This window comes from Alligator sinensis, unplaced genomic scaffold (genome assembly GCF_000455745.1).
Source record: "Alligator sinensis unplaced genomic scaffold, ASM45574v1 scaffold717_1, whole genome shotgun sequence".
In the NCBI taxonomy this organism is placed as follows: Eukaryota; Metazoa; Chordata; order Crocodylia; family Alligatoridae; genus Alligator; species Alligator sinensis.
Genome location: NW_005841961.1, coordinates 3,368,054 through 3,382,138, shown reverse-complemented (window position 1 = coordinate 3,382,138; position 14,085 = coordinate 3,368,054). Strand labels below are relative to the sequence as shown.

Here is a 14,085-nt window from a genome sequence, read left to right as displayed (position 1 = left end):
GCTAGCGATTGGTTTGCTAGCCGTATAAAAGGTTAGAGCAGTTTCCGCCCAAGTTGGACGACCCCACAACCGTCTTGTGGGGATCTCTAAGCGTGCTGTGGAGCCTAGCAAACTCCGCGTGTGTCTTGGAGGAGAACTTAGGGACCTGATCAGACTCTAACCACTCCCCGTCATCGTGGAAATATTGACGTACCCCCGTGTTGAGTGCTCGTGGAGTCGTGCACCGACGACTCATCTCGGTTCGGGTTGGTTCGAAGAGAGATCTCACCCCTGTGTGTTTGTGTGCAACTGTAATTCAAGCAAGTTTTCTTCCTGCACTGCGACCATCAGCAGTGTAAGTAAAGCTTTCTTTATACAACCAATACGCTTCCGTGCCTAACTCTATTCCATCGTGGAAAATACCCACCTGACGGTCCGGGCTACTGGCCATAGCCTTAGACCACCCTCGGCCGCCACAGTCAGTATGCAGCAATCGTACAGCAAATGTAAGACATCATGCTTGATTTTTGTAGGGAAGTTTTTTTACACTATCACAAAGGGCTCCTATACACGTGCGGGGAAGCTTCTCCAACACACCATAATGCCAGCGTGTCAGAGCAGACTCAATTAATCTAGTCTGCTGGAGCATGGTAATTGCTGTGCTCCAGCAGACTCCAGTGTCACGTGTATCAGCGTCCCTGCACCAAAAAATGGCAACAGGGCGCTTTAAACTAAAGCTTGTTTGACAAGATTTAGTTCAAAGTGCCCCGCTGCCATTCTACAGTGCAGGGACGCTGATACAGGTGACGCTGTATGAACTTTTAATTACAGCAGTTCTTGGAGCTGCACAAATTAAAGCACCCCCCCGGCCTTCCAGAGCACATCTATAAACACCCAAAGATTTTAAATTTCAAGATGATCATCCTCTGCATTTTCTCATGATTTTAATAAAAAATGTTGTCTAAAAATGTTCTTGTGTAAAACAACAGGAACATGCTGCCTATATGCATGTTGTTCATTTTAATAATTTAGATATAGTTTCTTCTAATACCTTGAGTACTGTACACTGTTTTTCCCCAAAGGGGTATATTTTGAATAAGAAAGGAAGAAATATATTCCCATATAATAATGAGGTGCCTCATATGTGTAAACTGAGACACAGTGAAGAGACAATAAATTTTGAAATCATCTCAAAAAACAAGGGGGGGTATAACCCATTCTGAATAAAGCCTACACTCTAATGGTAATTTAATATTTTTAAAAGTTTCCCCAGGAAAAATCTCTTATTCTTCAGAATGCCCTCAAAGAATGAGTCTTTAAACAGTCATTCTAATGAACAATGAAAATAGATTCAGGTCTGAGAGAAAAAGAACCTGGCACAGTGATTCTGCAATATGTGGTATGTTCAGCAGAGCATACTCTCACAAGATTCTAAGCTTTATCTAGCTTTATCTTAAAATGAACCTAGCTGGAAAACTGACAATAAAATCAGACCCATATAGAAAAACAAATCCACCACACTCATGCTATTTGAACTAGCTCTACTACTGGTCAAAAACAAGAAAGTTAAATATTTTTCATTTTATGACTAGGCGAACAAACTGGCAGCATAAAAACAGAGCTTTCTGCGTACATTCTACCCCTTATTATACAATGATATATAACGTTCTTCCCTCAACAGTGTGAATAATCATAATATAATGCTATCTGTTCAGGTATCAGACATTTAAATAGCCACTACCACAAAATTACAAGATTTTTAGTTCCATTTTCAGAGATTTAGATGCATAAAATAGTGTAGACTAAAAGTTAGATGTAGTAAAAAAATGAACAGATATATATTATCTAATTTTAAGTATACTATAAATAAGGCAAAGCTTCATGCATGCAGCCCCGTGTTATTAAATTAGACTGTAAAATCATTTCCTAAAATAAAATTATAAATTCTATAGGGTAGTGGCTTGTTAACCTTTGTAGAAAAGTTGCACACAAGATGTTTTTTTCCTGCAAAACTTGTAGAGTATTAAAATTTTGAAAGTATTTAAGGCATCAGAATTCACTATTAAATTCTACTTAAGTGTTAAAATGAGAAAGACAAGTGATAACGATACATCATAATGTTTCTTAACCATTGTCTAGCTTTAACAGTAATGTACCTTTCTGTACTTTAATTAGTTCCTTTCCTATTTCCAGAGTGACAAATGCAGTACCATTGAGAACAATATCCGTTATGGTTTTCCATGCATTAGCAGAAAGACGTTCAGTAGGTGAAATAAAATTTCCTGCTGCATTGTTTATCACAACCTAAAACAAAAGAAGGCAAATCTATAAGTTATATGGGCATTAATATACAATGGGAAGTTATTAGAAACTTTTCACTGCTAAAGACAGAAGCAAAAATGTTTTCATCAAATGATGTACGGTATATATAGAGAGAAGATAATTCATCATAAACTGCAATTTCAACAGAAATAAATGAATATCAATACCAGGAGATAAAATATACTCACAAAATGTTGTAAGCTACTATAGAGTTATTATTAAGAAAGAAAATGTATTATTTCTCATACCATCAGTGTCCCAATGGGAATTTTAAATTAGAAGATGCAAGTCTTGGAGGGAAAAAATAGCTGTTAAAATCACATATCATATGATTATTTTGATGTGTAACATGGGATACCCAACAAGCAAAAATACAAGCAAGTTGAACTAACTACCTGATTATCAATTAGTTGACTCCCATAGTGAAAAACATTTAGTAACAGTACATATATAGATAACACTGTAAAACTAGTCTTCACTTTATAAAAATCACACAACAGAATGTATTGTTAGTAAAGATATCTTTTGGACATCATTACTGCCCTTCCATTAATATTGAGGAAGCATGGGAAACTATGGATAAATAATCTGCATAGTTACCAAAGGTAAAATAAAGGCTTCTGGGGGAAGAAGAGGGGGGAAGGAAGGGGAGGGAAGATTAAGCATCATTAAGCAGTTTTGGGCAAAAAGAAAATGTCCATGTCATACATTATATAAACATTGTCAGGAGTGAATGATAAAGTCTGTGAGAATCAGAATCAAAATTCACTATTAGATTCTACGTAAGTGTTAAAATGAGAAAAACAAGTGATAACAATACATCATAATGTTTCTTAACCATTATCTAGCTTTAACATTAACTTACCTTTCTGTACTTTAATCAGTTCTTTTCCTATTTTCAGAGTGACAAACGCAGTACCATTGAGAACAATATCCATTATAGTTTTCCACACATTAGCAGAAAGATGCTTCATAGGTGAAATAATAGGTGGTGGTGAGCATACAGGTGGTGAGCATGATATAAGGGCCACACTAAATTATACTTTATGTGAGATTCAATGTGTCATTTAAAACAGAAAGAAGGTATTGATATATCATAATGTAAAGAAATAAAAGGCATGAACAATTGTAAACAAGGTAACAATAACAGAAGCTCAAAATTCTGGTAACAAAATGCTGAATGCCACCATAAAATAATAGGCCCAGAAGGGGCTTCAACTGTCACCTTGTGCAGTGGAAGTCCAGTGCAGGTAGTCAATCCCCTGAAAGAAATGTACCATGTACTATTCCTAAACCAGGGGTGGCCAGCCTAAAGCACATGTACCACTAGTGACAAAGGCAGCCTATTGGGGAGGGAGCAGGGAACAGAGTGACAGATAGGACAGGAACCAGAAAACAGAGCAGCAGATTTGGTAGGGAGAACACAGCAGGGAACAGAAAGCAGAAGGGCAAATCAGACAAGAGAAGGGGATTGGAGTCGCACTCAGGCAGGGCGTGGGGGTTCATTACTGACACAACAGCCAGAAAGTTTGGCCCCTGCAATGGAGCTACCTCCATAGCATGTTGAGCCAGGTCAGAGCAGCCCCAGGCTGGCAGGCTGACCTCACAGGCCCCCTGCTATATGGGGCTGCTCTGACCTGGTTCAATGTGCTGCAGTCCAAGGCACATGTATAAATATAGTGCCTGGGAGCAATAAACTCCAGCACGATATGGGCTGGAGTTTATTGCTTCACGTTAATTGCACATGTAGATGCGTCTAGTGTTTGCTATGCTTCAGTTTTGTGTTAGCTGCAAATTTGATCACCATACCCACTATCCTTGCATCCAAATCATTAATAAAGAATGTTAAATTGTGCTGGACCCAAAACAAAACCCTATGGAGCCCCATTTGAAACTTCCTGCCAGTCTAACATCAATCTGATTACAATTACTCTTTGTTTGTGTTTATTCAAACAATCATGTATTTCCCCTAACAGTAATTCTATCTAAACCTCATTTCTACAGCTTATGCATACAAACTACATGTGGGACAGTGTCCAAGGCCCCACTAAAGTTGAGGTATATTATGTCCCAAGTTGGTTTGACATGATTTATTTTTAACAAATGCATGTTGGCTACTAGTGATAATCCATTTCTCCTCTAGATGTACTGTTTTATAATTTGTTGTAGACACTTCCTACGTATTCAAGTCTGACTGAATAGTCTATAATTCCCTGGGTCATTATTTTTGCCATTTTTAAAGATGGGCACGATATTAGCCCTTCTTCAGTCTTCTGGGGCTCATCTCCAAAAGCTTGCAAACATTATTGCTGTTAGCTCAGAGATTTCTTCAACTAGTTCCTTCAGCACTTTGGGGTGAATTGTATCAGGCCTACTGACATATATGTTCAAGTTTGTCAAAAGTTCCCTGACACAGCTCACACTTAGAATTATCCATCATTGTTCTTCCTCTTTGTTTATATTAATATATAAATATAATTCACAGCCATTTTTTTTCAGGCAATGGAATAAGAATCCAGAGTCTTTCCTGAGACTGTACTTAATACAACTGCGTTACCCTCCAGTCTGTAGAGGATTTCTTGTTCCACTGTTTAGCATTCAAGTGGTTTTTGGAGTTTTATTGTTTAAGAACAACTACTCTGAGGTCAGTGATGGAATGTTCAGGGAGGTTAATGTGTTCTGCCACAGATTTGTGTAGAATTAATTTCTGGAATTAATCTGAGATCAGTATCCCTTCATTCTTTCACAGAAGAATCACCCCATCTGCCAAATGCAGGCAGCAGAGGAGCACTGTAATCAGGTGATGGCATATATGATGATGGTAAAGAAGCAGAAGAACAAACCCTTCATGCTGTAAACTGTTCTGTTCAGTGATGATGTCCTCTATGTTAATGTGGTAGCACAACTAACATCTGGGTCTGCCGCAAGATCTAGTGGCTTGGTGAGAATTCTTACTCTATTACCTGAAGTAGCATTTACAATTCAATAAGTCAGCTGCTTTACTTATCTCTTTTGATCACTTCAACCCACTTTCTTGTTTCTCGGAAGTATTCCTTCCTTTCCTCTTCTTCTTCCTCTCCTTATTCCTTATATTGAAATAACTTTATTCCTTTCTATTTGCTATTGCTGCTCTCCGAAAGTCCATTAAAAAAGGCTGTAGCCTAGGAAAGCTAATGCCTCTCTAAGCTAGTTAGCTTTCCCTGCCTTCTTCCTGATACAAGCTATTAGTTATGGACAGATGAAACACTTGAATTGAGTTAAAAGAAGGGGACTTACTGCATGTTAAGCTGATCAATTTTAAGTGCTGTTTGTGTCCATTCTATCTTGTGCTAACTGGAAACTAAACTGGTAATTTAGCATATGTTTCATTCAGGGTAAACCACTTAAATTCTACTTACTGCAGAATAGAGTGGACACATGAAACATGAACTATGGATCTAGCTTCATATATGGTAATTTCCCTGATCTTTTTTTATTCTATATAACTGTCACATCTGTCCAGACCCCTCAATATATTAGCCAGTGCTGGCGACTGCTGTTTTGCAAATCAAAGTTGCTGTTTTGCAATTTTAAGTGCTCCGTCACAGGGGGCTGGATGAACTTTTCATGGGACTAGCTCCCAGCTTCATCTATTATTGATCAAGTGACTCTGAGGTTTCAAACAGACAACGCTTTTGCCACCATAAAAATAAAAATGCACAAAACTCAGGCAGACAGCCATCTGAAACTTCTGTTGCACCATGGGCTCCTCTACACATGCAAGTAAAGGCGCAATGGGATCCAATGTGTGAACCACACAATTGTCCCTCCTGCCATGGCACACATGCATGGCAGGAGGCACGATTGTGGGATTGCGTATTAGATCCCATCACGCCTTATTGCTGGTGCAAAGGGAGCCCAATTCAGGTTCCCCCTGCACTGGCAAGAAGCAAACTTCCATAGATGGGAGCCCCCTCACCTGAGGGGCTCCAAACTGAGGGGATACCCAAAGCACCCCTGGGGCTGGGAAATGCAGCTGTTGTGATCTCCTACCTTCAGGAGTGCATGAAACCCCCATGGCTGGAAGATCGTGGTTGCTGCGATGTCCCAGCCATTGGGGTTTCAGGTACCTCAGGGGTAGGAGATTGTGACACTCCCAATCCCAGGGGCTCCTCACACACCTCGGGCCAGGATATCATAGCTGTGCCCCACAGGGTGCTGCTGGGATCCAGAATCAACAGCTGCTGGGGCTGAGAGTCCCCCCAGTTGCAGGACTCCCAGCCCTGGCTGGGCATGGTGCATTGGTGTGGCTAGGAGCCCTGTTAGCTGCAGGAGACACCTGCGGGTGCTGGTCGGCACTTGCCACCTGCCATCCTCCCCCCCCCGCCCCTCCCCGTGGCCGCCTGCAGGAGTTTGCCGTGCCACCACAGGGGCAAGCAGCATTCATGTCTGTAACTAACATCTCACACAGCTACAATTCATATGAAACTGTCAACAAATATGTAGAGGTTTTTGAGGTAGAACATTCTGAGATTCTGCATATTTGCTTACACAAAAGAACTTCTGCTACTATGACTATGCTGCCATGACTATAAGTTTGATACCCCTGGGCTAAGACATGTAATCTTTTCACACCCTCAGCTGACAGAGGTACGAGACCATAGCTCTGTAGTGACCTACCACCATTCATATCCACAAGGAAGAATGATCACTAAATCTGGCTGTAACTTATTTCTTAGCTTCCCATCATCTTAAGCAAGGAATGGCCAACCTGCAGCATGAGTGCCACAAGCAACACATGCAGCTTCTGTTTGTGGCACATGACAGATTAGGGAAGGGGGGACTGGCAGCACAGTAACAGATAGGGAAGGAAGCAGAAGGCAGAGTAAGAAATCAGGCAGAAAGACATTAGGAAACAGAAAGCAGAGCAGGATATCAAGCAGGGAGGACTGAGTAGGGAACAGACAGCACAGCAACAGATTGGACAGAGAAAGGGACTCGGAGTGGTATTCAGGGAAGGTGTGAAGCTAATTTGTGGCCCCTCTGCTAAAAAGTTGGTTCCTGATGAATTGGGTCAGAAGCACAACACTACAATTTTTTGCTGGCATAGCCACAATGGCCAGAATATGAAAAAGCTTATTTTTGCTGTAAGAGATAGAAGTATGCCTTTATCAAATAAGCTATTTTTTGCAATAGAAACAATTTGTTTACTAGCTTAGCCATACTGGCTAGTTTTCCTGCAGTTCTAACCAGCCAGGACATACCTATTTGAGACACTGTTTTTCTCCCATGTCCATAATGCTACAGCTGCAGTAATGTTTGTACTGGGGGATCCCTAAAGTTGATATTTTAAGGCCCGAGGTATAGGCAGTAAGGGGTTTCTGTGAAGAGTGCTTAACTTTGGTACCAAGTCTTTGCTTTAATCAGAACTGGTTTTATTTGTCCAACTTCCAGGCACTGAAAAAAGCTTAACTTTTTACTTATGCCTTAGGGGAGAAAAGGGCTTGAGGGAGACTGATGTATAATGAGAATGTGGAGTTTTGATTTATTTTAGTTGAAGTCAGTTGCTAAGGGGTGTTTTATTGCAGGTTACAAAGGGTGTCTAGTTGTTTTTATTTAATGAATATGTTTTAGAGACACCTTTTAATGTACTGTTCTTATATAAAAATCAGGAAAAATAAAGATAAGGAAGGATAAAAAGAAAATGCTATAGTTATTTCTGTTTTTAATTTGGGAAGTATTACAGTAGCAAGGTGGCAAGTATCATGAATACAGACATGGATAAAATCATACTTCTAGAGCTAAAACCTGCTTGCTCGATTCATGCAAATAATTCCATTGTAATATGAGAAACTACGTGCATGAGATAGAAGAGCAATATTTGACTATTGGACCTTATAATTATGAAAGAGATGATATTGTGGTAATGATCACTGGATATTAGTTCCAATAACTTTAGCTTCTCCTTGAGCTGGCATGCCAAAGACAGAGCTGCTTTAACTGTAACTCATTTTGTTCACACACTGCGTAGGGCATTTTCAACAATTAAGACTGAAGCCCTTGCCTCTTAACAAGCACACTTACATCAGGATATCCTGCCACCTTGATTAATTCAGCAACGGCATTCTTAACAGCAGTTGGGTCTCTCACATCACACTGGATTGCATGAACCTTTAAAATAACAAAAAAGGCAGCTTTAAGACTTTAAACTATTACTCCTAAGGTAAATCAGCCCTCAAAACTCTATCAATGCATCTAAAATCACAGTTAATTTAATAATTAAAATGTATGCCTACTGTACATACCTACCTTATTCCCTGTTTTCGAAGAAATTTCCTCTGCTGTTTGTTTCAAAACCTCTATCTTCCTAGAAATAAATAAAATGTTTACATGGCTTGAATTTCCACTAAATGCATCTCTGCAGCAAGTCAATACACTGAAACATTAATGATTTGAACAAATGTGAAGTCAAGCAAACATTTATTATATATTAACATGGTTGCTGATTTAACTTTAAAATTCACCTGAAAAAAAATGATTTAACTGTGATAATCCAATTTGGTTTCTGCAAATTATATAATCAATCTTGATAGTTATGTCCCACAGTTAAGATACTATGAGCTAAAAACAACTCAGAAGTCCCAAACCAAGAGTATACTTTCTCTAATAAAATATGTTACATGGAACAAAAATATTGTCAAACTGAACATATTTTTTATATGGTGGTAGTGATGGGATTATTCAAAAAACATCCTGGAGACAAAATCGGCATGTGATTCATTAGTTGGCAGGATATCACAGTTTTTCTGTTTATTTTAGCTCAAAGGATTAGTTTGTTTTCTCTTACTGTGCTATTACCTAAAGAGATCATTCAAAGATCATTTTTGCTATTAAAATCTTAAAATCCTGAGAGTTACAAGAAATGCTGTTTATAAGAAAGAAAGAAAAGTCATAGAAAGATAATAAACATCTATAATAATGAAATCAGTGACCAATGCTGTCCATTTATAAGCATTTAGCTTATTTGGTCAGTGTGGTCCTTTCTTTTCCCAACCCCTAAATTTTCAAGAGAGGAAGATTATCCAGCTCTGTTTCACTACTACACTTCCTTGTCAAGGACTATTATCCTGAAATTGACTTATTTCTTGCCACTATGCAACAGCCAAACACAAGACCATTGCACAAATACTATTTAAAATACATGTTATGCAACACATTTGTGGTTAGGTCAGCAGTTTTTTGAGAGTTGGCACATTAGATTATAATTGAAAAAGGATACTTCAGGTGAAGAATCAGACTTAACATGAATGGTTTTGAATAAGAAAGGTAGTTTTATCTATTGTTAATGAAGGGAAAGAAAATCAGATCCATTTAGCTTTCAATAACAAAGCTTTTTAAGTATTGTTGATTAGTACTCACCGGCTTGCTATAATACACTCAGCACCTAAACTGGACAGAGTTGTAGTCATCCCTTTGCCAATCCCAGTACCTCCACCAGTAATAAAGGCCACTTTTCCTTGAAAGGTATTTGGTGGTAACATAACTTTCTGAAGTGGTGAAAAGAAGGTAGCTTGTGGAGCATTGCTGCTTTCACTTAAAAGATTTGACCCATGACTGAACAACTGAAAGAAAAAAAAATAGTGAAATTATTTTCTACTCTCTCTATATATGAATACCTGCAGTTATCTTCATAAGAAACATTTACACATTTACCTTAGTATTATGATGATAATTTTTTTTTGTTAAAATGAACTAATTTAGGCCCCAATCTGCAGTGAGATTCATCAGCATGGACATATCAGTTGCTTACAGCTTTCAAGGCAGGATTTGGATCTTTGACTTAAAATGTTATACACTGCCAGTAAATCTATAGCTACTTCTAAGATGACAAGTTAAGCATTTGCATTAATCGTTGCAGAATCAGAAGCTTCTGCAGTTGCTATTGACTTTAAGGGGAATAGATTAAAGCTCACAGAACATTGCTTAGTGGAATTATTTCTTGGAGTATGGTTTACATACTCTGATGCTGTATTTGTACACCAAAGGCAGTGTTGCTTCCAATTTCAACTAAGCAGATAAGAAAAACTACATACATTGTCAGCCTTTCAGCTTCAAACAGCCCAGGTGGCAGAAAGATAGTGGAAAGTTTCTCTGGTACAAATTGGATGTTTTTCCCTTTCACAGGAGAGCAGGGATGATGTTAACAGAGACCCTACTGGTCTCAAATTTGATTGATGCTGCCCAGTAGATGAAAGGCCATTGGATATATATATTTCATCAGTGCTCGCGGAATCACCCCGCAGAAACATCCATGTCAGGGGCTAGACAACAGTGCTAAAGAAAATTCCAACAACAATTTCAGGACCATTTCTTAAAAAAAAAAACAAAAAAACGGACTTAGAAAGAAAAAGTGTCACTTGAGTTAAAACTGCTTGAAAAAGAAGAAAATCTTATATTCCAGAAGTAGACCTGGTGATCCATGTAACTAGACAAAAACTCAGTGAAGCACTGAAATCCATTCTTTGCAATCAAAAAAGGGTGTATCAGAAAATGTCACGACATCACTCGGCAAGTAAACATCTTGGAGCAATCTGTTTGCAATCCATGAAATAAACATATTTAGATCTTCTATGCAGCTAAGGTGGTAGGAACACTCTTGTAATCATACATATTATTGCTTTGCTTTTTAAATATTTATTTACTATTAACTTCATTTTGAAAAGATACTGTTCTCTTTCCTCACAATGAATTGACCAAATCACAATTATTCCTTTCCATGTAAAGGACAGTTTTTATTACCTGACTGCCACCCAGCCATCTATAAATTATTGTTGTTTAGAGTAAGAATATGAACAAATCTCTGCATATAAGAGAGTGCAGAGTGGAACAGGGACAGGAAATAAAATTGTAACTATTATGAAACAGTACAAGAAACATACAATGCCAATCCCATGGTGATTATAGTCAGATGAAATAAGACTAACAGCTGATGACAATCAAGTGCTTTCTAGACCAGTGGTTGGCAACCTATGGCCTGTGGCCTGGATCTGGCCTACCAGTTTTATCCAACCCATAAAGCCAGGATGGCAGTAACTGGATTGCAAATGGTGGTCTGCCTTCAGACTGTGCTGTGTTAATTTGGTCTGCTTTTGCTAGAAGTTTGCTGACCTCTGTTCTAGACTAATATGAAAGAGGTCTCAGTTAGACTAAAGTCAGATCTACAATGAAAATAGAGACATACATAAAATCCTACCATGTTGACATTTACATTAAACCAGGTATTTCAGATTTCTCAGCACTATGCAGCAGTGTCACAGAAGTGATGGCACAATGCTTTAGCAATGGTGTTGACAAATACAAGCAACTCAAATTAAGATTTTCAAAAACAACTGAGAATAAAAGAAATTATCAGACAACACATTTTCTAAAGCAACAAAATCCCAATCAGACCTATGCAAAGTTTCTCCATAATATTAATTTTGTTTTAATGCTTTTTCTAAAGAAATCTTCATTTTTATCTGATGCACTGTGATTTTGAATTTTTGGGGAAAGAAGTCCTTTAATACTACAACTAGCAGAGAAGTTCTTTTTTATTTTCCTTTTGAATTCCAGGTTTTTTTAAAAGGCTCAAACTCTCTGCTTTATACCCTGTTAGAGAAAGTATCTTCAGTTTTCACCTTTTTATTTCCTTTTATACATCTTTGTTACAAAAGGCTAAGGTGAGATGATCAAAACCTAGATTAAAGAATAAATACCTCCTGAATAGAATGTAAGAAGTGACAGTTTGATCATTAATCCTTTTCAGGGCTGGAAGGAAGAGAAATAAAACACGGCTGTGTGAATTTTAAAATGGAATTTTGAAAAAAGAATATAGAGCTAAGATTAAAGAAAGGAAGCATAGAAGGAAAGTCAGAGACAAAGCATATTTAAAACATGGGATTGACATACTTTGGATATCCAGAAAATGAGCCTGTTATCTTGGTGGAAATAACCATAATCCCACTCCCCAACAATTGTAAAACAGAGCTTTAAAAGTTTTAATGGGCCCAGTTTTCAGAAGTGCCACTGTGTAAGAACCCATACTATAACCATGATTGCTTAGGCACAAATGACCATTTATCTCCTATACAATTAACTTAAGTATACTATCAACAGGTGACCTTGTTTCACATTGCGTGTGCAATGTTGGTGAACACATACATAAGCTACCTTTGTAAATCATTTTGGAGTATTGGTAAAATAAAATAAAATTTTGTTGTGGAGGAGCAATAGATGACAATCGAGAACTTGAAAATGGAAGAGCAAGAGTTGGTATAAGCAGTATGAAATCTGAACAAGAATTATTACCTGAAGAAACCTCAGTAACTGACATGCATAGAAAAGAATTTCATCAGATGACAAAATGGACTTTGAAAACCCAGTCTTCTAAGTTTAGCATTGTTTCTAAAATAGATGTAGTTGACCTCCAAAACCAGCTATCATGACAAATAAAACATTTAAAGAAATTAAATTGAAACTTGAGTCATCTACACGTGCGTTTTACTACAGGTTTGACGAATTAGCTCCTCCATTAAACATCAAAGTCAACACACGCGCCGGTATTAGGGTGCACAAAATGAATTAACTCCGCCACAGGGACAATGCGGCACAGAAATTTATTCCACTGAAATGCACACGCACACAGTGACCGGGGCTGGCTGGGGCACGAGAGTGCTAAAGTGCAGGAGCTGCCTGCTGCTTAGCCCCACACTTTAGCACCCTTGGGCCCCAGCCAGCCACTCTGTCATGGGATGTTGCCACCCAGAGCCTGGGACTGACCCCCGCCACGTGGCCTACCAGCCTGGGGTTGCTCCACCCTAGCTCAATCTGCTGAGGTCCGGGGCACACATGTAAATGCTGTGCCCAGGATCACTTTTCCCAAGTACAAACTGCAGCAAATTTCATCACATCACCAGAATGGCACATACTGCCCCCACTGTATGCTAGGCAAAATATGTTGTCTAAGTTAATATGCAAATCTTCAAGATGCTTGAAGAAATGGGAAATGAAAAGGCTAAAATAGATTCCAATTGCACATACTTGTTTACGCTGAATTTATATGCCTGTTTCCCAAATATGCAAAAACTTAACTTTTGCTACAAAATATATAATGAAGATTTTTCCTGGCAGCACATTACATGTTATAATTACATTAAAAAAAAGATAACTCCACCTACACACAAAGTTTAGTTGGATGTGATACAGCAGATTCACAAGATATATTAGGTGTTTGGAAAATTATATATTATATTATTATTTATATTATGAACCGTGGTAATCTAAAGTAAATCAAAATGGATGAAAACTTATTATAAAGTAACATAGAAAAATCTGGAAAGAAAAGCAAAATAATGTTGGGAAACAGATGAACAGAGATTGGAGCAGAACACTGGGAAAAAAGAGACCTGAATTATGTTCAGCAATATGTTTCACAATATTTTTAGCTCAGTTGTACCATCATTAAAATAGGGATTACATCAATCCACTTTTGAAATTACTTTGACAACATTATGGTTTGCTTGGGTACGTCTACATGAGACATTTACTGCGCAGTAGACTAGCTGCACAGTAAACACTGCAGATCTACATGTACGCCCCTATTAGGCTGGAGTAAACTAATTTATTCCACCACAGGACGTACTTACAAATACATGTACTCTCCCTCTCCTGCTGCAGAGTAAAAAAATTCTGCAACAGCACATGTGCAGGTGCTGCCCTGGCTGGCTGGGTCATGAGGGTGCTTCAGTGGGGGGGGGGGGGGGGGGG

At 38.4% G+C, this 14,085-nt stretch overlaps 1 protein-coding gene across 1 annotated transcript in view; it reads right to left on the bottom strand.

Annotated features, from left to right (window-relative positions):
* DECR1 (2,4-dienoyl-CoA reductase 1) overlaps positions 1-14,085 on the bottom strand; it is a 35,342-nt gene that overhangs the window by 19,663 nt on the left and 1,594 nt on the right. Inside the window, exons 2-5 of the mRNA XM_025200244.1 lie at positions 9,700-9,902; positions 8,590-8,647; positions 8,365-8,451; positions 2,136-2,283 (exon numbers count right to left, since the gene is read on the bottom strand). Of these exons, the coding sequence (XP_025056029.1) occupies positions 2,136-2,283; positions 8,365-8,451; positions 8,590-8,647; positions 9,700-9,821 (415 nt within the window). The 5' untranslated portion in view covers positions 9,822-9,902. The remainder of the gene's footprint in view (positions 1-2,135; positions 2,284-8,364; positions 8,452-8,589; positions 8,648-9,699; positions 9,903-14,085) is intronic.